This window comes from Triticum dicoccoides, chromosome 5A (genome assembly GCF_002162155.2).
Source record: "Triticum dicoccoides isolate Atlit2015 ecotype Zavitan chromosome 5A, WEW_v2.0, whole genome shotgun sequence".
NCBI lineage: Eukaryota > Viridiplantae > Streptophyta > Magnoliopsida > Poales > Poaceae > Triticum > Triticum dicoccoides.
This window is the reverse complement of record NC_041388.1, coordinates 243,187,771-243,207,678: the sequence shown is the minus strand read 5'-3', so window position 1 is coordinate 243,207,678 and position 19,908 is coordinate 243,187,771. Positions and strand designations below refer to the sequence as shown.

The following is a 19,908-nucleotide window of genomic DNA, read 5'->3' as shown; positions in this document are numbered from 1 at the left end:
CCTACCGAGTGGGGAGCGACCCTCCCACTCGGGGGCTTAGCTGCAGTCCAGTACTCGCCTAAGTTTGAAAAATCCTACCGAGTGGAGAGCGACCCTCCCACTCGGGGGCTTAGCTGCAGTCCAGTACTCGCCTAAGTTTGAAAAATCCTACCAAGTGGAGAGCGACCCTCCCACTCGGAGGCTTAGCTGCAGTTCATTACTCGCCTAAGTTTGAAAAATCCTACCGAGTGGAGAGCGACCCTCCCACTCGGAGGCTTAGCTGCAGTCCAGTACTCGCCTAAGTACGAAACACATCCCAATCCGCAAGGACGACAAGGTGCAGGTCGACTGCCACCTTCTCCTTTGGAGCTTCGCCACAAATACAACGTGCGCTCCATCCCGACCCGCAAGGACGACGAGGTGCAGGTCGACTGCTACCTTCTCCTTCGGAGCTGTGCCACAAATACAAAAGTCGTCTCGAGTGAAGAACGAGTCCCACTCGACGGGGAATTCATGAAGATATTCAACGATAAACCAAGTTCAGATAAATCCTAAAGGTTCCAGACCGCAGATCGAAGTGCTCGGGCATTCAGCCCGAAAGAGTTTAACGGTTACAAAAACCACTCGGCATTCCGAGGCAAATTTAAGGTGGGGCATAAAAGTTTGTTCATTCCGCAAGAGGAGGACTGGCAGGCTCGACGAACTCGTCCAGGTCGACGCCGTCGGTGATCCGAGTGGCTGCAGCAATAAAAGTCTCCATAAAAGATCGGAAGTCATGCCTCTGGGTGTTGGCGACCTTGATTGCTGCCAGCTTATCTTGTCGCGCCTCCTTGCAGTGGACATGAACCAAAGATAGAGCCACATCAGCACCACACCGGGCAGAAGATTTCTTCCACTCCTGCACTCGACCAGGGATCTCGTTAAGTCGAGTCATCAGAGACTCGAGATCATTCTGGAGCGTGGCCCTTGGTCAAAGTGCCATGTCGATCCATGACGTGGCGACCTTCAGCGAGCCAAGTAGTCCACAACACCGTCGATGCGGGATTCCAGTCGGAGCAGATTCATGGCAGTTTCATCTTTCACGGGAGAGTTGATGGGGTCCAAACCTGGCTCAATCCGCCCAGTCTCCTCCTCGAAGTTCTGACAAAACTCCGCATTCACGATCCAAGGATAAGTCAATTTTCGTATGCTGAGTCGACAAAAAAAACATCAGTCAGAACAAAATGTATACCTTCAAGCTTGATGAACAACTTCTTGGCAAGGCTCCTCAGATAGCTCTCCAGATCGTCCCTCCTGCGAGTGATGCCTTCCATCTTCGCGTACAGGTTGAGATTGTCCTTCTTCAAGCGCGTGCACTCCTTGTTGGCTTCGTTTAGGGCAGATTTCATCTTGGCGTTCTCTTCTTCCAATTGGCCGACTGAAGCCAGTTTCTGTTCAGCCAGAGCGGTTCTGTCGTCGGCTTTCTTTTGAGCAGCAGCCAAATCCTGATCCTTCTTCACCAGAGCTTCGTTCAGTTTTTCTGCAAAGAAATGGTGCTTGATTCAGAAAGAGCAGAAGGGTACTCAAGCCTAAGACAAACTAGTCGACAAGCTCGTCTTACCATTGGCGTCGTCCTTGGCCTTCTGCAGCTCTGTCTTGGCCAATTCCAAGTCAAGGTTTAGCTGGATCTGCTGTTTCTCTAAGTCAGCAAAGCGAGCTCCAAGATCACAAGATTTCTGCAATCAGGGAGGGGAAGTTATTTTACAGCGAAAAATGACAAAGACAATAAATACTAAGACTACGGTCGACTGCCCGCAGTCCATCATAGTCTCGGGGACTACACCCAGTGGGTGAACTTTGCGTGCCCCCACCGGTTCTGATCCCACTCGCCCGGACCGAGTGGAAGAGTGAAACTACCAGTTTACACTCGACACGGCCAGACCAGATCGAGCGAAAGAATCAAAATACAAAGACTACAGTCGACTGCCAGCAGTCCACCGTAGTCTCGGGGACTACACCCAGTGGGTGCACTCAGCATGCCCCCACTAGTCCAAAAATTCAATCGACGCACCTAGTGGGTGTACAGATGCAAAGATTTTCGGAAAGAGAGTCTTCAGATAGCATATCCTAACGGAACAAGCGGTGACCAACTAACCTGAACATTGCTTTGGAGAGCCGAGCTGGCGTCATAGGCGGCCTGACTGGCGTCCCGCACCGCCTTCATCTTCTCCATCATAACGCCCGCCTGGCGTATGGCTTCCTTGGCAGCATTCACTTCGTCCTCTGGGACATGATGGATCGCAAAAACTGAAGGTGGGTCGGCAGGAGCTTGAGCAGTCGACGAAGAAGGCAGGGCACTCGACAATGGTATGGCGAAGGTAACAGAACCCCGATTGGCATCACCAGCGTCCTGAACGACTGGTTCCGCCATCGGCGTCGACTGTGGCACCTTGCTTGCAGGAGCTTTCCTATTTTTCCTCGTCAAAGACCTCTCAGGCTCATCATCATCATCATCAGGGAGGTCAATAATGTTAGGAGCTTCTCAAAGATCAATCGCCAAAATCACATCACCCAATGATACACATTGCAGTTGAGTCGACCAAATAAAGACAGAATGACAGAAATCATACCCAGATTGGAAGTGACTGCATCCTCCATTACCTCATCCTCATCTCTATAAGCTGAGGTCCCGGAAGTAGCAGCGCTGGCAGTTCCAAAGTTCGTCTGGTTAAATCAAGAAAAAATAAACAACACGGAGCGTCGAGTGAATACAAAGGGAGACACTCACGCAGAAGCGACGGGGATGTCAATCTTAATCTTTGGCAATGCCTTCCGAGGCTTCTGCTCTGCAACTTTGAGATGCTTTGACACCTTTTCAGTTGGGGCTGGTGAAGATGTCCGAGGACGCTTTGAAGACTGACCAGTCTGAGCAATCGCCTTTTCGCGGTCGTTCTTGGTCAAGCTTGGAATCGCCTCTCCCTGCGAGGAGGCGACTCGACTTCTTCTTCGTCACTTGAGTCGTCGCTTTCTTCGTCCTCTTCTCCATCAAAATGCCATTCGCCACTGTCGCCGCCGCTCGCCTCTCCTTCCAGATCTTGCTCTTGCTCTCCGTTGGGCACTGAGTACATTTCTATAAGGGCCTGAAAGAAAACAGGAAGAATAAAGTCAGTCGACGCAGTATAGACAGTTGCGCGAGTGAATTCAGATTATAAGCAAAAGCTCAGAATCGGACCTTTTCTGGTTCGTGGGACTGGTCGAATGGAGGAACTCTCCTGGCTCCCCTGGGGTTGTCCTTGTTTCCGGTGATGCCCGACAGCCACCCCTCCAGTGTGTCGTCATCGACCTCCTCCGGGTGAATCCGAGTGGTGTCGTCAAGACCCGAATACATCCACATCGGATGGTCTCGAGCTTGAAGAGGCTGGATGCGCCGCCGAAGGAAAACCTCCAAGAGATCCATACCAGTGACCCCGTCATGGATAAGCTGGACCACTCGTTCGACCAGCACCCTAACTTGCACCTTCTCCTCCGGGAGCACCTTCAAAGAGGAGGGTCTCCTCACTCGGTCCATGGTAAAAGGAGGGAGGCTAGTCGACTGCCCTGGCGTCGGCTGGTCTTTGCAGTAAAACCAGGTCGACTGCCATCCGCGGACCGAGTCGGGAAGAATCATGGCCGGAAAGGAACTCTTCCCTCTCATCTGAACACCAAGACCCCCACACATCTGAATCACTTGTGTTCTCTCGTCACTCGGATTGGCCTTTTTCACCGTTTGAGAACGACAGGTGAAAATGTGCTTGAAAAGACCCCAGTGAGGCCGACAACCCAAGAAATTCTCGCACAAAGACACGAAAGCAGCGAGATATACGATTGTGTTGGGAGTGAAGTGGTGGAGTTGTGCCCCGAAGAAATTCAGAAATCCCCGAAAGAAAGGGTGAGGAGGCAAGGAAAATCCACGGTCGACGTGGGTGGCAAGGAGAACGCGCTCACCCTCCCGAGGTTGCGGCTCGGATTCCTTCCCCGGAAGCCGCGCCGATCCATGGGGGATCAGCCCTCCGTCGGCTAGGTAGTCGAGGTCTTCTTGGCAGATCGCCGAGCGGATCCAGTCGCCCTGGATCCAGCCCTTCGGCAGGCCGGCTCGTGAGGAAGATCCTCCCCGACTGGTCGCCTTCCCCTTCGCCTTTGCCGTCGCCTTCTTCGCCCGCTCCAGAGCCACCGTCTTCTCCTTCCCCATCATCGCCGGCGAGACGCATATGGAGCGGCGGCGCTGGGCCGAGAGGGAGCGTGACGAAGAAGCCTGAAGAGAAGAAGAAGAAATGAGAACGCACTGTTCAAGAAATCCCGGCCCGACGCCTTATATGAGGTCGTTTTCAAGTGACTGACTGGTAGGCCCGAACAATCCTGTCAAATCCCGTAACAATCGCGCGCGCGATACATGGCGAAAAAGGTGGCGCGGAGATCGAGGCGGCTCCGCCCTGTCCCATCTGATTACTGCGGCCTCCCCTGTCCCGCGCGCTTCCCAAAATTCGAATCCCGCGAAATCTGCGGGCAGCAGAACAACTTGTCAGACGGAAGATCTCCTCCACACCGTCACTCGGAGCTTTTCAAGTAAAGAAACTCACTCGACAAAAAACTAAGGATGGATCAAGGCGACTGAAAAGGAAGTTGATGTCATCACTCAGGTTCATTGATCCGAAACAAGATATGCTCATGGCATGAAAAATGAGTCGGAGAAGTTCTCAACTCCTTCCCCACTCAAACCTCGATCCATTCGGGGGCTAATGATGAAGCTATGTACCTAGGGTAGGGTGATGGACCTGTCCTAACTGCCCCACCCAAGGACATCTCTAGAAGAAATCACCTTTCAATCGACTTGGAGGTGTTCCACTCGACAGACTCGAAGATACTCGACCAAGAAGCAATCACTCGACCAAGATCCAACCACTCGACGGCCAGGAGACCTAAAGTCACTCCGCACGCTAACGGTCAGTCAGTAAGTTGCTTTTATGGTCATCATAGCACTTTATTAGGGGCGTTACCAGTAACGTCCGACCTTAATATATTTGAAACCCTGCATAACTGAGGGCTGGAGGGGTCTGGCGAACTCTATATAGGCCACCCCCTCCTCAGTGTAAAGGGTTCGCACCCCTGTAATTCATACACACATAATCCAGTCGACCGCCTCCGGGCTCCGAGACGTAGGGCTATTACTTTCTCCGAGAAGGGCCTGAACTCGTAAACCTCGTGTGCTTACAACTACTCCATAGCTAAGATCTTGCCTCTCCGTACCTACCCCCCTACATTACTGTCAGACTTAGAACCACGACATCTCCCACCGATGAATCCGCCGCCTCCCCGCCGCCGGCCGACATCCTCCGCCACGCCATCCTTCGTCGCGTCGTCCTGCCCGCACCCTGGTCTGCCTCCTCTCCGCCACGCCCTCTTCCCCGCGCCGTCTGACTCCTCCGCGCGCGGTTCGCCGACACCGAGGCCCAGGCCGCCGCGCTCCGAGCCTGCGCCGGCCAGCTCATGCGCGCGCCGCCGACCGCGACCGGCTGCTCAACACGCTCCTCGCGGCCGCGGGCAATGACCAAGAGGAGGAGGACGCGCCAGAGGTGGGGCAACGTCAGAATCAACGCGCTCGGATCCAGCCGAGGCTTACAGCGACACGGACGCGGAGAATCCGGCCGCGGCCGCCGCACTCCCTCCGGTCATCACCTTCCTTCCCGTGAGCTCACTTCCACCTAGCCTCCCCCCTTCCTCTTTGTTTTTTAACTGATTACCAACTTCTTGATCAATCCTGCTCCTCTTCTCCCGCATGATGGCTTTCTCTGTTCAATTGCTTAATTTGATTGTCTTTGTCTTACCTGAACTGCAAGGGAACCAACTTACATGGCATGATGGATGGAGATAAGTAGATGTTTTTTTGTTGTGTTCACATGCTTTCCAATAGTTTTGAGCAATAGGCATAAATCTGTTATAATCAATCAAAGACAGTGAGAATGTTTGCTGAAATCTTTAGAAGTGGGGATCCTATGAATTGCTTTGATTGAACGTCCAACGATGATCTCATCTTATAGTAACTCACTTTTGAAACATTGTATTGGTAGTTTTTATCTTTACGATTTTTCCTTCTGTACATACTGGATTGCATTATTTAGGACATGAGACAGCGCTGCAAACAGCTCATGAGAGTAGTTAGCAAATGCAAATCATTGTATATTGTCATTTATGCTTCTCTTAATAGAAAATAGTACTATTATGGGGAAGGGCATCTGGCTGAGTTTCAATAAAACTCTTCAGGTTTTGTATGGTGAGATTCTCTTTATAAAACAAGATTTGTATTGGTGGCAGATCGACAACAACTGACAAGGACTACCACGATTAGAGCTACTCTTTGGCACCCATGTTACAGTATGAAGTCAAGCAGGCAACAAGGTATGACATTGCCATCATTTAGTTTGCGGGTAGTGCATAGGTCTATTTAATTAGTTTTTTCACACGATGGATCATGGTGTTGGTTGATAAATATGTGTGTGTGCATGGAACAACTAATTGATCAGAACTGACAACATCATTATTTTCAGAAATTGTAATACAAATAAAGAAAGAAAACAAATGAGCTTCGTATGAATGATGCATGACAAAGTTGTCATATATACATGCCTGAGTACAGCATGTCCTTTTTTCGAAAAGGGGGGTCTCCCCGGCCTCTGCATCAGAACGATGCATACATGTCCTGAGTACAGCATGTCCTATACCCAATATTTCTTTAGTTCAATGCTAAGTTAGTAAATATACATTTTAGGACAAAATGTTTAGAAATCCCAAGTTCAATCTATTATTTTTATAAATAAATTAATGATGATTAAATAAAGACATATAATATATCTAAGGTATTTACCCAATATTTACCATGAAAAGTCCAACCATTAGCTGCGTGGTTCTCTATAGTGACCCCCCCTAACAAAAACAAGAAAGGGAAGCACCTTCAGCACTGAATTAAATACATATGAGAGTTATCTTTTTTGTTGATAATCTTTAGTGTAAACACTTATATTTTTCGTGATTGCCAGATTTTATGCACTTTTATCATGGTATATATATGGGAGTACAGGGATCTGTGGGACGAGGCCAAGGTGTACGTGCGCAACCTTCCCTACGACGTTAGTAGCGAGCGCCTTGTGCAGCTCTTCGGGCAGGACGTCGTCGTCGAGGTCACCGTGGTGAGCATGCTCTTCCTCTTAGACCATCTTCAACGCTGGATGCTAGCATAAGGTGATATGATTTGTTTCACAGTCGATATGTGGTATTGGTGACAGAAGGTGCATCACGTGCTTGGGTATTTTCCTCCGCACGAGGTAAAGTACCAAATGTGTTTTCAATATGTAATTAGCAGCCATGCTTAGCATCAAGCTTTGATAGAGGGGGCGCTTAGATGATTTTTGATTTTAGGTATTTATTTTCTCTATCTCTGAGCATCTACACAGGCAACCCGCATTATAGATGATATTAGCCTGCTGCCAGTGTCGTTCCTCTAGGCACACACACACACACACACACACACACACACACACACATTTTGCCTGGTGAAGGGAATGCCTCAAATCATCAGACTCCTGATTATGTGTCGTGTTCGTGAAAGACTGAAACTGACACTATCGGTTCTAGATGTAAATGATGTCTGCTTTAATGTGGTTGTTGTGTTGTTGAAGCTCAAATGGAGTGTTTATGCATAACTGAAGTGGCACATTTAGTTCTGGACATATCCAACAGCCTCCAAAACTTCTGAAAGCAAAGAGCTAGAGAACCATCCTCTAGGCTCTCCTGTACCCCAACAGATTATTTTTCTTCCAAAACTATTGATAAACGCAGCAAGTTTTAAGTGCAATTCCACATCCAGATGTTGTTATTCAGGTTGTCATCATACTGTATCAGCTTCAAAGTTTATTTTTACTCTCAAGTAGTCCATAAATATGTGAACCTGAACACTCAAACTACTGCGGGGGTAGGATTTCCGCAGTATCCTTTGGCTGGTTAATCTGTTTGGACTAGAATTTTCTGAATTGTAGTAAGCTTGGCAACTACAGAATACATTGTGTCGAGATATAATAGCACTCGATTCTCTAACAATCGTTGGTTCATGAATTGTAGCAGGATGAACCCAAGGCCCCTCCTGTGGATCCCATTGCTTTCCATTTTTCATGATTGAGATCTTGGGATTTAACATTTTGTATTTTCTTGTTTATTTTCTTTTTCTTTTGGAGGAGAACATGATGCAGCTTGTAATGTGTGAATTTACAACTTTTGTTGAATAAACAGAATATATCAACTGTAAGTTGATGTATAGAAAAGTCAACCCTTGCATAGATTTTGTATTATATATAGTTAACTCAGTATAGTTAACATTTTTTCATCTTTCTCCAGGAGCTCTTCAGATATCATCTACACCTCAGACAAGTAACATTAACTTGCTAAAAGCACGAAAAGTAACACAAGGTTTGCAAGTTTGACAAAGTTTCCCTCCGTTCTTGAATGTAGCTATTTTTATTTTCCTTCTATTCAAACTGGTGTTGGCATGGTGACAAAAACATTAACTTCACACTGTTGCTAGCTGTGACGTTTTGTCAAAGTTGAATACAAGAAAGTGGATTTGTAAGCAGAGTGACAACGCCAATTATTTTTCTCCTGGTGCAACACATGACAATATGTGCTACATCGAAAGGAAAAGGAGGAAGTAATGCACTAGAAGTTTTACAGAGTCATGATGCACATTGAGGAGTTAGTGGTGTGTTTTCCTTTTCTTTTGAGACAATTGTCGTATAATGGAAAAAGTACACTACCGTTCGGCTGAAACCCATCATATTTCTAACGGTATACAACCAAAATCGTGGTGAGACCAGATGTTATGCTGAAAGTTTCAGGTTAGTGAGCACAAATTAATTTTTTTTCCTATTGCAATGCACGGATAAGTTTGGCATACAACGATGATATCTAATTGCATTGTCTTTTGGACATTTAAACTGAAATTAATAATCAACTTTGATCGGAAATCCCATCCCAATACTTTTGATCACTACTGTACTTCAACCACAGAAATTATTTTAGTTTGCCATGTGCCAAATCACCAACGGTACAGAGGCCATGCAACTTGGATCATCAAGTAATAGCATATCCATTTTTACTTATTTTATTTCTTGAGAAAGTTATTAATTGTTTTGAAAATCTTTTTTAACCAAAATTGCTTCAACAATGTTGTTCTGCTATAGTTGTTTGATTATTTCAAAGTTGTTTGAGTGGTATTTTTTCAACTGTCTAGGCATATACTCCCTCCGTGTCTAAATATAAGTTATATAGTATATATTGGAATCTCTAAAAAGGTTTATATTTAGGCACAGAAGGAGTATTTATTTATTTTATACCCGGTGCAACGCACGAGCCCTTTTGCTATTTTTAATAAAGTGCTTCTGGTGGTATGTCATATATATTGTCTCAAAGTTGCAAAATATAACCTACCGATGCCACCTATAAGTGAAAAAAATGTTTCACACAGGAGAACCCCACCCGGGCCGGCCCATGTAGTAGGGTTGCGCTGGGAGAAGACAGCACGCCCGTTTGGGCCGACTCATGTGGGTGCCACATGTTTTTAAGTTTCTTTTTTATTTTTATTTTTCCTTTTATGCTTTTGTTTTTTCTACTTTAAATAATTTGGTACTTAAAAATTCAAAACAAGTAAAAATGATAATTTCTAAATAAAATGTTCGCAATTTTTTTAAAAAATTATTAAAAATAAAAAAATCTTCATGATTTCTAAAAAAAGTTTGTGTAAAAAACGTTAATAAAATTGAACAAAATCTTTGCCCAAATGTTATCCGTGATGCAGAAAAATGTTGTCAAGGTGATTGGGGATTATGATTTTTTTTCTCCCGGTGCAACGCACGGGCTCTTTTGCTAGTAAACACTTAAGTTTCCAAAAAAAAATTCTATCCAGTTTTTTGGTGGTAAAATGGAAGGGGAAAACCAGAATTCCCATTTTATCTTGCAGATTTTTGGTATTAAATTCAATTTTTTGCGGGTGAAATTCAAATTTTAACTGAATACTGAATCTTCCAAAGACAAACTCTCCTCATCCAACCACCTGTTTTATTTACTGCAGAATTTTCGTGTGCTAAGTAGACATCCAACAAACCACACGAAGTAGGGGATAAGAGCATCTCCACTCGTTCGATGCCCCAGGGATGAAAATAGTGCCTCTTAGGGGCGAGCCGGCGTTATTTTCACCGTGGGGGCGGTCGGGTTCCCACTCGCCGCCCCCAGTTGGCGCCCAGACGACATATTTCGAAAACATAGTTCGGCTAAAGTTTGAAGAATTTGGACGAAATTTGGACAAAATTCATTCATATTTGTACATAGTTTAAAAGACATAACTTAGAACCTAAAAACTACGCCGCTGCCGCCACCGTTCCGAGCCTTCTACATGCCGAGGAGCTTGTAGAAGGCCGTGTTGTCACCGTCGCCGCCGCCGCCGTCGTCGTCGCCCTACACGCCGCTGTCTGCTGCAGCCCTGCCCTAGGTCACCTTGGCGGACGGGGTTGGTGGGTGACGATGCCTCGTCGTCGCTATCCTCGAGGACGATGACGCCAACCTCGTCGTGGCCGTGGCGTCGAGCGACGATCTCCTCGAGGGCGCAATGCTGGCGCTCCAGCTCCAGTCGGACGTAGTCGTCCCGTGCCCATTTGAGGGCGGCCTCCTCATCGGCTGCCATGTCCTCGTGCTCCTTCTTCACGGCGACGAGCCTCGGCTCGATCTTTGGCTTGGCGAGGCGCGAGGAGGGAGAAGAGGGGCCACCGCGGGTACGCTGCCCGAGCGGCGTCTCCACGGGCTCGACCTTGACGGGGGCGAGCGGAGCGGGCGCCGGCGACCCGGAGGAGCGGGAGGAGGAGGAGGAGCTGCCCGTCATGCACCTCGGCAGCCAAGAAGAGCTGCCGCTCCGGTGGGGGACCGGTGCCGGGGCTGCCGGGTACTCGAGCGGCGGCTCATTGCTGCCCTCGAGGTGCTCGAAGACGGCATGGAGCGTGCGCCCGGAGATGCCCCACCACAGGCGGCACACGTCGGTGTTGTAACGCCCCCTCACCGGCGCGTTGTTGGTGGAGTCGAGCTGCTCCTCATGGCAGCCCCGGAAGTACGTTGTCCACCAAGCGTGGTTGTCGGCGGCGTACTCCGGAAGGCCCCGCACCTCCTCCGATAAGGACTCCCGAACACGCGCGATCTCGGCGAGGTGGCGGTGGGGGGACGGGGACGCCTCCGACGCTGAGCCTCCACGAGCCTGGCACGCACATGTCAGGCGGCGCTGAGGAGTTCGCCTCGTGGAGGAGGTACGCCTCCCACTCGTGAAGGTAGCGGTGGCCGAAGCCGTTGGCCGCCGCTCCGTTGCCAGGGAATCGATGGGCCATCGGCGATGGCTGCAGACAAGGAGAGAGGTAGATTGAGAGAGAGATGGGGTTGCGGCGGCGAGAGAGGGGCTGCGGCGAGGGAGTGTGCAGCCAGCGGCGAGGGAGAGCGGTACTTATAGCGGTGGGCGGGCGGCAAGCGGGTGGCAGCCTTGTGGATGCGTGGCGGCGCGCCTTCACTTTGCCGCCCGTGAGGAATCAATGGAAGGCTGACCGGCGGCAGCCTTCGTATTGATTCCTCGCGGGAAAATGAGGCGATGAGGACGACGAACGCGCCTAGTCGTTGACTCGGCGGGTCCACCAGTCTTTCGCGCCAAAAATGTTTCTCCCGACGCCCCCGGGCGCTCCCCAATGCGTCGGTTCAGCATGGGTTCGTCGGCGCCAAATTCGGCCCTAACCAGCAAAAAGTGGGCTTCTAGGGGCGCGACTGGGCCCTTTTATTTCGTCTGCGAAAAAGGCCTTGGGGGAGCTATTGGGGGTGAGTGGAGATGCTCTAACACAAAAGAGCACCACCCCCTTGTGCGACTGTTTCTAGGTTTTTTAATATAAGTACAGATATAAGCGCTCATATATACGCGTATACATTCACTGCTATGAATACGCACACACACATACTACCCCTATGAGCACCTTTGAGAGATAGAGTCGGCATATCATCTTGAGATTTTATAAAGTCATCATAGGCGCCTCGTAGATGCATGCCGCATACTATCTGGTACCTGTCATTCTTTGCAATGGAAACAAGTGTTACCAGAGGGGGCCTTCTTGGACTCCTTCAACGCGGCAACCGCGTCCCGTAGCTGGGCTTTGCACTCTTCCAGCTCTTGAGACAATTGGATATTCTTCTCTGTAGGAACCTACACAAATAATGATCCTTAAATCAGTTGTGTCAACTGTTTCAACTCTCAGGGGCTACTGATATATATAATCGTCAGATTTTTTTACCCGTATATCCTTTACATACTGGTCCGTGGCTCTGGCAAGACCATTTTGAGCAGCACAGATGTACACATCTCCTGAGCTGAAGGCATCGAACGCCTCTTGGGATAAACAAGCGTCACGGAGTACGGCCTGGCGACGCCTGTGATTCATGGCGCTCTCCACTTCAGAAATTGTAGCGGATAGTCTGTCTGCATCCTTTGTAGGAGGAGCATCCGGCGTTCGCCCTGTGTTAGCTTTCGCCTCTATGTCCGGCCCTGGAGCCCGACTGGTGGAGGCGTGATCAGCAACCTCTCCGGATATAGTCCGGCGAGCGTTTTTCCTACTAGGAAACATGGACGTCATTATATTTTAAGAAAGATGAAAACCATGGAGCGAGGTTCTGTATCATACCTCTGCGCCAACGTCTCAGTCCTGACCGCCTTCCTCTTTAGCCTACCCGGTTTCGGTGTCCCTTGTTGGCGAGTCACTGCGGGTTCGGCATGGCGTCCCGAGGGCCTTCCCTGTAAAACACCATATGTGTACGGTAGGTGAAGTGCATAAAAGGGGATCCTTCTCGGAAGTTGGGACTCTGATTTTTCTTACATGCGATGCAGGGAGTAGCCCAGGATAGTCGGCTATGATGGCCACCATGGCATCATCGCAGCTCAATTGATAGAATGTCCTGTCGATCAGCTCCACAAATATGTCCGGATCCTCTTCGAGTCCGGGATCAAGGGCCCGGTCAGGGTCCTCCGGTTGTGGAGGTGGGTTGTTGACCTCCCTTACAGCTTTTCGCAGTTCCTACCATGAAACGGCAAGGTGAGTATTTATGACGAAGAATGCGGGAAGGTTGGGAGTAAAAAGTGACAGCTCACCCAGATTGGAGGGTTGTACATGGAGAATCCACCCCGTGGCTTAATACGGATGAACTCCTCTTCCTCTCCCTTGAACAAATCAGACAGAATTTTTGCTAGAGCAGCAACTGAGTCCAGTCCCTTACGCCCGCAGCGGGTGGCATCATCCTCCCCGTTAAAGCGCCACATGGGGTGCCCTTGATATTGAAGTGGTTGCACCCCCCGCATTATACATATTGACATAACCTCGATTATTGTCAGTCCTGATTGAGCCAGCACTTTTATCCGTCCCATCAGGTAAAGGACTTCTCCATTATCTTCCTCCTGAGGGCTCCGTGGGCGCCAACTTCGGCGTTTCTTCAAAGGGGCATTGTCGAACTCGGGAAGACCCATCCAAATAGGATCTGGAAGGGGGACGTCCTCCATGTAAAACCACTCCGAAGGCCAGTCTTCGAACGTCTTCTTCGGGGTTCCGGACAGGTATCCGGTCCCGGCGATGCGCCATATTTCGGCTCCGCCCACTTGATATATTGACCCCTTCTGTGTACGGGGCACAAGGCAGAATAGCCTCTTCCACAGCTCGAAGTGAGCTTCGCAACCCAGAAACAGCTCACAAAGGGCAACATAACCAGCGATGTGTAATATGTAAGCGGGGGTGAAATTATGCAACTGGAGGCCATAAAACTCCAGGAGCCCGCGGAGGAACGGATGGATTGGAAATCCAAGTCCCCTTAATAAATAAGGGACAAGGCATACCCGCACCCCCTTGGAGGGATTGGGGAAGCTCTCCGCTTGCTCCCCACCATTATAGGTGGCGAGCCTGGCTCGAACAGGGACCATATACGCTGGAGGGAGAAATCCTTAGGTTTGTAACTCTACTAATTGGCTGTGCGGGACGGAACACTTCTCCCAATCACCGGGCTTAGGGCTACGGGAGAGGGAGGAGGAGCTGCGATGGCCGGCCATGTTGGAATGGATTTTTCCGAGCGCGCTCCGATGGATACTCGCCGTGGGAGGATGGTGTGGTCTGGATCTAAGGATCCTCGTCTCTTTAATAGACAGTTTAATTACATGGCTAGGATGGTGAATGTAAAAATGCCCTGGCTCCTCGCATTCGCTCGACACGTGGAAGATAGCCCTTATTGGGCGCGGAAGCCAAGAAATGCAACATTTATGGGGAGCCGGACACTACTCAGTAGATATTCAGAATTTGGAAAAGAAACCACCTTGCAATGCCGAAGACAATCTGCGCGCCGAACTCATCGTCATTGAAGCCTGGTTCGGGGGCTACTGATGGAGTCCTGGATTAGGGGATCTCCGGACAGCCGGACTATATCCTTTGGCCGGACTATTGAACTATGAAGATACAAGATTGAAGACTTCGTCCCGTGTCCGGATGGGACTCACCTTGGTGTGGAAGGCAAGCTTGGCAATACGGATATGCAGATCTCCTCCCTTGTAACCGACTCTGTGTAACCCTAGCCCCCTCCGGTGTCTATATAAACCGGAGGGTTTAGTCCGTAGGACAACATACAATCATACCATAGGCTAGCTTCTAGGGTTTAGCCTCTATGATCTCGTGGTAGATCAACTCTTGTAATACTCATATCATCAAGATCAATCAAGCAGGAAGAAGGGTATTACCTCCATCGAGAGGGCCCGAACCTGGGTAAACATCGTGTCCCCCGCCTCCTGTTACCATCTGCCTTAGACGCACAGTTCGGGACCCCCTACCCGAGATCCGCCGGTTTTGACACCGACAGGCCCAGTGCAAATTGTTGTTTTTTTTGCCTATTTCAGTGTTTCACAGAAAAGGAATACCAAACGGAATCCAAATGAAATGAAACCTTCGGGAGAGTTATTTTTGGAACAAACGCAATCCAGGAGACTTAGAGTGGACGTCAAGGAAGCAATGAGGCGGCCACGAGGTAGGAGGGCGCGCCTAGGGGGGTAGGCGCGCCCCCACCCTCGTGGGCCCCTCGTGGCTCAACCGACCTACTTCTTTCGCCTATATATACTCATATACCCCGAAAACATCCGAGAGCACCACGAAGCCCTATTTCCACTGCCGCAACCTTCTGTACCTGTGAGATCCCATCTTGGGGCCTTTTCCGGTGCTCCGCCGGAGGGGGAATCGATCACGGAGGGCTTCTACATCAACACCATAGCCTCTCTGATGATGTGTGAGTAGTTTACCACAGACCTTCGGGTCCATAGTTATTAGATGGCTTCTTCTCTCTCTTTGGATCTCAATACAAAGTTCTCCTCGATTCTCTTGGAGATCTATTCAATGTAATTCTTTTTGCGGTGAGTTTGTCGAGATCCGGTGAATTGTGGGTTTATGATCAAGATTATCTATAAACAATATTTGATTCTTCTCTAAATTCTTTTATGCATGATTTAATATGTTTGCAAGTCTCTTCAAATTATCAGTTTGGTTTGGCCTACTAGATTGATCTTTCTTGCAATGGGAGAAGTGCTTAGCTTTGGGTTCAATCTTGCGGTGTCCTTTCCCAGTGACAGCAGGGGTGGCAAGGCACGTATTGTATTGTTGCCATCGAGGATAAAAAGATGGGGTTTATATCATATTGCTTGAGTTTATCCCTCTACATCATGTCATCTTGCCTAATGCGTTTCTCTGTTCTTATGAACTTAATACTCTAGCTGCATGCTGGATAGCGGTTGATGTGTGGAGTAATAGTAGTAGATGCAGAATCGTTTCGGTCTACTTATCACGGACGTGATGCCTATATACATGATCATGCCTAGATATTCTCATAACTATGTGCTTTTCTATCAATTGCTCGACAGTAATTTGTTCACCCACCATAGAATTTGCTATCTTGAGAGAAGCCACTAATGAAACCTATGGCCCTCGGGTCTATTCTCCATTATATTATTCTCCCGTCAACTAGCTATTTCTGTTGCCGTTTATTTTGCAATCCTTATTTTCCAATCTATACAACAAAAATACCAAAAATATTTATCTTATTATCTTTATCACATCTGACTTTTGCAAGTGGACGTGAAGGGATTGACAACCCCTTTATCGTGTTGGTTGCAACGTTCTTATTTGTTTGTGCAGGTACGAGGGACTTGCGTGTAGTCTCCTACTGGATTGATACCTTGGTTCTCAAAAACTGAGGGAAATACTTACGCTACTTTGCTGCATCACCCTTTCCTCTTCAAGGAAAAACCGATGCCTTCTCAAGAGGTAGCACGTATCAACGCAGGGGAGATATGGTTTGGGGTAGGAGCTCACAGAGAGCTCATGGGCGCGGTCGAGGAAACCCGGGGTGGTCGGGGCGGCGCCGGAGGTTGTGGGAGCGGCGAGGTGGTGGTGGCGGCCGAGGCGGAGGTGGGGTTCGGTGCGGGCGTCGCCGAGTTGCCCCGCGGTTTCAATCCGGCGACGTAGAAGACGAAGGCGACGTTGGTGCGCCTCGTGGACTTCTGATGACTGCACGGGGAGGATGATGGCCACGCCGGTGATGGCGACAGGACAATGGTGGCGTTCGTGCGAGCGCACGAGGGAGAGGGGAACGAGCAAGGAGGAGGGAAAATATCTCGGGTGCTGACGAGGAGAGGGGAACTCGGCCTTATTCCCACGGCGGCGGGGGCCGGCTTGGTGGGCTGCCGCCCAGGGGAAACAGTGGGGGGGGGGGTGCTTTTCTGTTTTTTAATTGCCTTTCTTTTTATTTATTCTTTTCTTTACTGTTTTTTAATTCCCTTTTATTTTTGTTTTAGCAAAGTACCAAAATGGCACCTATTTTATGTTACCAAATATGTCACTGCCACATTGACTTGTTACCCAAACTAAATTAGTTTCGTAATTAATTAATATTTAAAAGTAACTAAATAATAGTTTTTGCTACTGTTTTATTCAGCCAATAGTATTTAAATATTTTATAAAGGTGTGGTTTCGCCACCATAATTACCTACGCAATATTTGGTTCACTCTGAACATTCTAGTTTTAATATTTGAAGACTTTTATTGTTTTCTTGATTTTGAATTTGAATTTGAATCGGTTTCGAACTAACGTGAGATTAGCAACAGTAATCGAAGTGACGTGGCATCATTAGCAGGGGGTTGCTGTAGCTTAATTATCCGGGCGTCACAATTCTCCTCCACTACAAGAAATCTCATCTCGAGATTTAGGAGCGGGGGTAAGGGGGAATGGATTTGGTTACGAAATTCTAACGATTCTTCTTGGTCTTGGTTGCTCTTCTTGATGAGGTCGATCCACTATGTTGATGTCTTCATTTCTCTGCTTCAGGTCATCATGATGAACTCGACATCCTTTCTTCATGATCTCCACATACTTATGAATAGGAAAGGGGCATCCCGACAACGATAGAATGCTATCAGGGGAAATCATCTGGGGGTTATCCCATGAATGATCACATGAGTAACTCCAGAATTGGTCAAGTGAAACACATCGAGAGACGAGCAAGAAGGTACGATAAGAAGTTTCAAGCTGTTAGTCAATCGTTCGATGTCTTAATCAGGGCATGTAAGGGGTTTAGAGCAGCGGGAATAGGTATCATATCTGATACCAGAATAGATCGTCTCTAGGAAGGCGACACGTGAACTACATACGGGGTCAAACGCGAGGAATACTTTGGCAACAGGGGTGTACAGGAGAGTCAGGTTTCGATTATGTGGAACTGTGGGTTATGGGCCCACCATGTTGGTTAAAAGTAGGAGGAGTGGTGACATCTTGCATGGTCATGATAGTAAGGCATGTTAGAGGGTAGCCAGTCGATTATGTCGGCAACAACGTCGGTACCAAGGGCGAGGGACGAAGAGAACCATTTTCCTGCTCATTGGACGAGGCGGACCAATAGGAAAAGTTCTTGTCCATCGGTGGCTACCGGAATGTCATCAACAATAGTATCAAGGTCTTACTGGCAAAGTTGTATGCCAAGGTTTTTACATAAGCAACAAAATATTACTGCGTAGATCATATAGATCACAAGAAAGGTTAAACCAAACAATGGAAAGGAAATATATGATTATCAAATTAAACTGAACAATGGAAATGAAAATGTGTTTAAACACATATTTCAGGGGTATATCCTTCCCAAGGACAAACAGAGCATGATATCCATGAAGGATATAAAATAGGAAACCCTTTAGGTAAGGGGAAAGAAATTTCATGACATTAACCATACAACGGTGTTTGGATATTTGATAAAGAAAATTTTGCATTGCGCTTCAAATATTCTTGTTGAAAATCGGAGTACCACAGACATGCTTCGAGATAGCATTGACATGGTCTTCAAGCAAAGGTCGAACTTGGATACACAAAGGATTTATCTGGAACAACTTATAGAATAAGTCTTACAATTTCCTCATGGAAGAATTGTTAACCTTGTAAAAGGATACTATAGCAATAGGTCCTCCGACCAGGTGTGCTAGCTGATAACCCACAAGTATAGGGGGTCACAACAGTTTTCGAGGGTAGAGTATTCAACCCAAATTTATTGATTCAACACAAGGGGAGCCAAAGAATATTCTCAAGTATTAACAATTGAGTTGTCAATTCAACCGCACCTGAAAGACTTAATATCTGCAGCAAAGTATTTAGTAGCAAAGTAATATGATAGTAATGGTAACGGTGGAAAAAGTAACAGTATTGGTTTTGTAGTGATTGTAACAGTGGCAACGGTAAAGTAACTAAGCAAAGATCAACATGTGAAAAGCTTGTAGACATTGAATCAGTGATGGATAATTATGTCGGATGCGATTCCTCATGCAACAGTTATAACATAGGGTGACACGGAACTAGCTCCAGTTCATCAATGTAATGTAGGTATGTATTCTGAATATAGTCATACATGCTTATGGAAAAGAACTTGCATGACATCTTTTGTCCTACCCTGCCGTGGCAGCGGGGTCCTATTGGAAACTAAGGGATATTAAGGCCTCATTTTAATAGAGTACCGGAACAAAGCATTAACACTTAGTGAATACATGAACTCCTCAAACTACGGTCATCACCGGTAAGTATCTCGATTATTGTCACTTCGGGGTTAACGGATCATAACACATAATAGGTGACTATAGACTTGCGTGATAGGATCAAGAACTCACATATATTGATTAAAACATAATAGGTTTAGATCTGAAATCATGGCACTCGGGCCCTATGTCAGGACCCCGACTCAATGCCACATCGATCTAGCATGTAACACCTCATATCACTTTGCGGCCTCACGCACGGTATTCCCACGGGTGTCGCCTTACCTTTGCCCGGGACTGTTTGCGCCTTTTAGCACACGTATATGACAGTGTCGCTAGCATCCATATGATAAGGAGCCCGGGCTGACATGGCTAGTCGTAAACCCAAGCGGCACAGACTTACAGGGACAGGCATCCATGACCCAGCATCGAACGTGTCGGTCATCAGCGAGTGAATCCAGGCTGTAGCACTGGGCTAGCAGGACTCCGGTGAACCGGGCTGTAGCGGGCTAACAGGACTCCGGTATTCATCGCGTGACATTTCCCCGAAGGGACAGACACAGGAACGAAGAAGGACACATGCCGGCCAGCCTAAGTGTTCCGGAGCAGTAGCAAGCTACCATGGCTCGGTGGAAACACTAGGAGACATTTCCCCGTAAGAGAGGCTACTAAAGATAAACAACTAGATGGTCAGATCCCACACATACCAAGCATTTCAATAACATACACACAATATGCTCGATATGTGCAAATACAACATGGCATCACA

At 47.9% G+C, this 19,908-nt stretch overlaps 1 protein-coding gene across 6 annotated transcripts; it reads left to right on the top strand.

Moving 5' to 3' along the window:
- The first annotated feature begins 5,275 nt into the window (after positions 1-5,275).
- On the top strand, positions 5,276-8,853 carry LOC119300807. Of its 6 annotated transcripts, none has more exons than XR_005146760.1 (4): positions 5,276-5,680; positions 6,307-6,390; positions 7,070-8,286; positions 8,380-8,853. XR_005146760.1 is itself a non-coding variant. In XM_037577694.1 (4 exons), the coding sequence occupies exons 1-4, from the start codon at positions 5,482-5,484 to the stop codon at positions 8,414-8,416; spliced, it is 429 nt and encodes a 142-aa protein (XP_037433591.1). In that variant the 5' UTR covers positions 5,276-5,481; the 3' UTR covers positions 8,417-8,853. The 6 variants fall into 6 exon arrangements, 2 of the variants coding, with proteins under 2 accessions (XP_037433591.1, XP_037433590.1); XR_005146761.1 differs by lacking the exon at positions 8,380-8,853 and having other exon boundaries at positions 7,070-7,178; positions 7,252-8,368; XM_037577694.1 differs by having other exon boundaries at positions 7,070-7,178.
- Positions 8,854-19,908: the final 11,055 nt, after the last annotated feature.

Coding starts and splice junctions, on each gene's coding strand:
- LOC119300807 (XM_037577693.1), top strand. CDS start 5,482: ATGCGCGCGCCGCCGACCGCGACCGGCTGCTCAACACGCTCCTCGCGG. Junction 6,391..7,069: donor GAAGTCAAGCAGGCAACAAG/GTATGACATTGC, acceptor ATGGGAGTACAG/GGATCTGTGGGACGAGGCCA. Junction 7,179..8,106: donor TCGTCGTCGAGGTCACCGTG/GTGAGCATGCTC, acceptor CATGAATTGTAG/CAGGATGAACCCAAGGCCCC.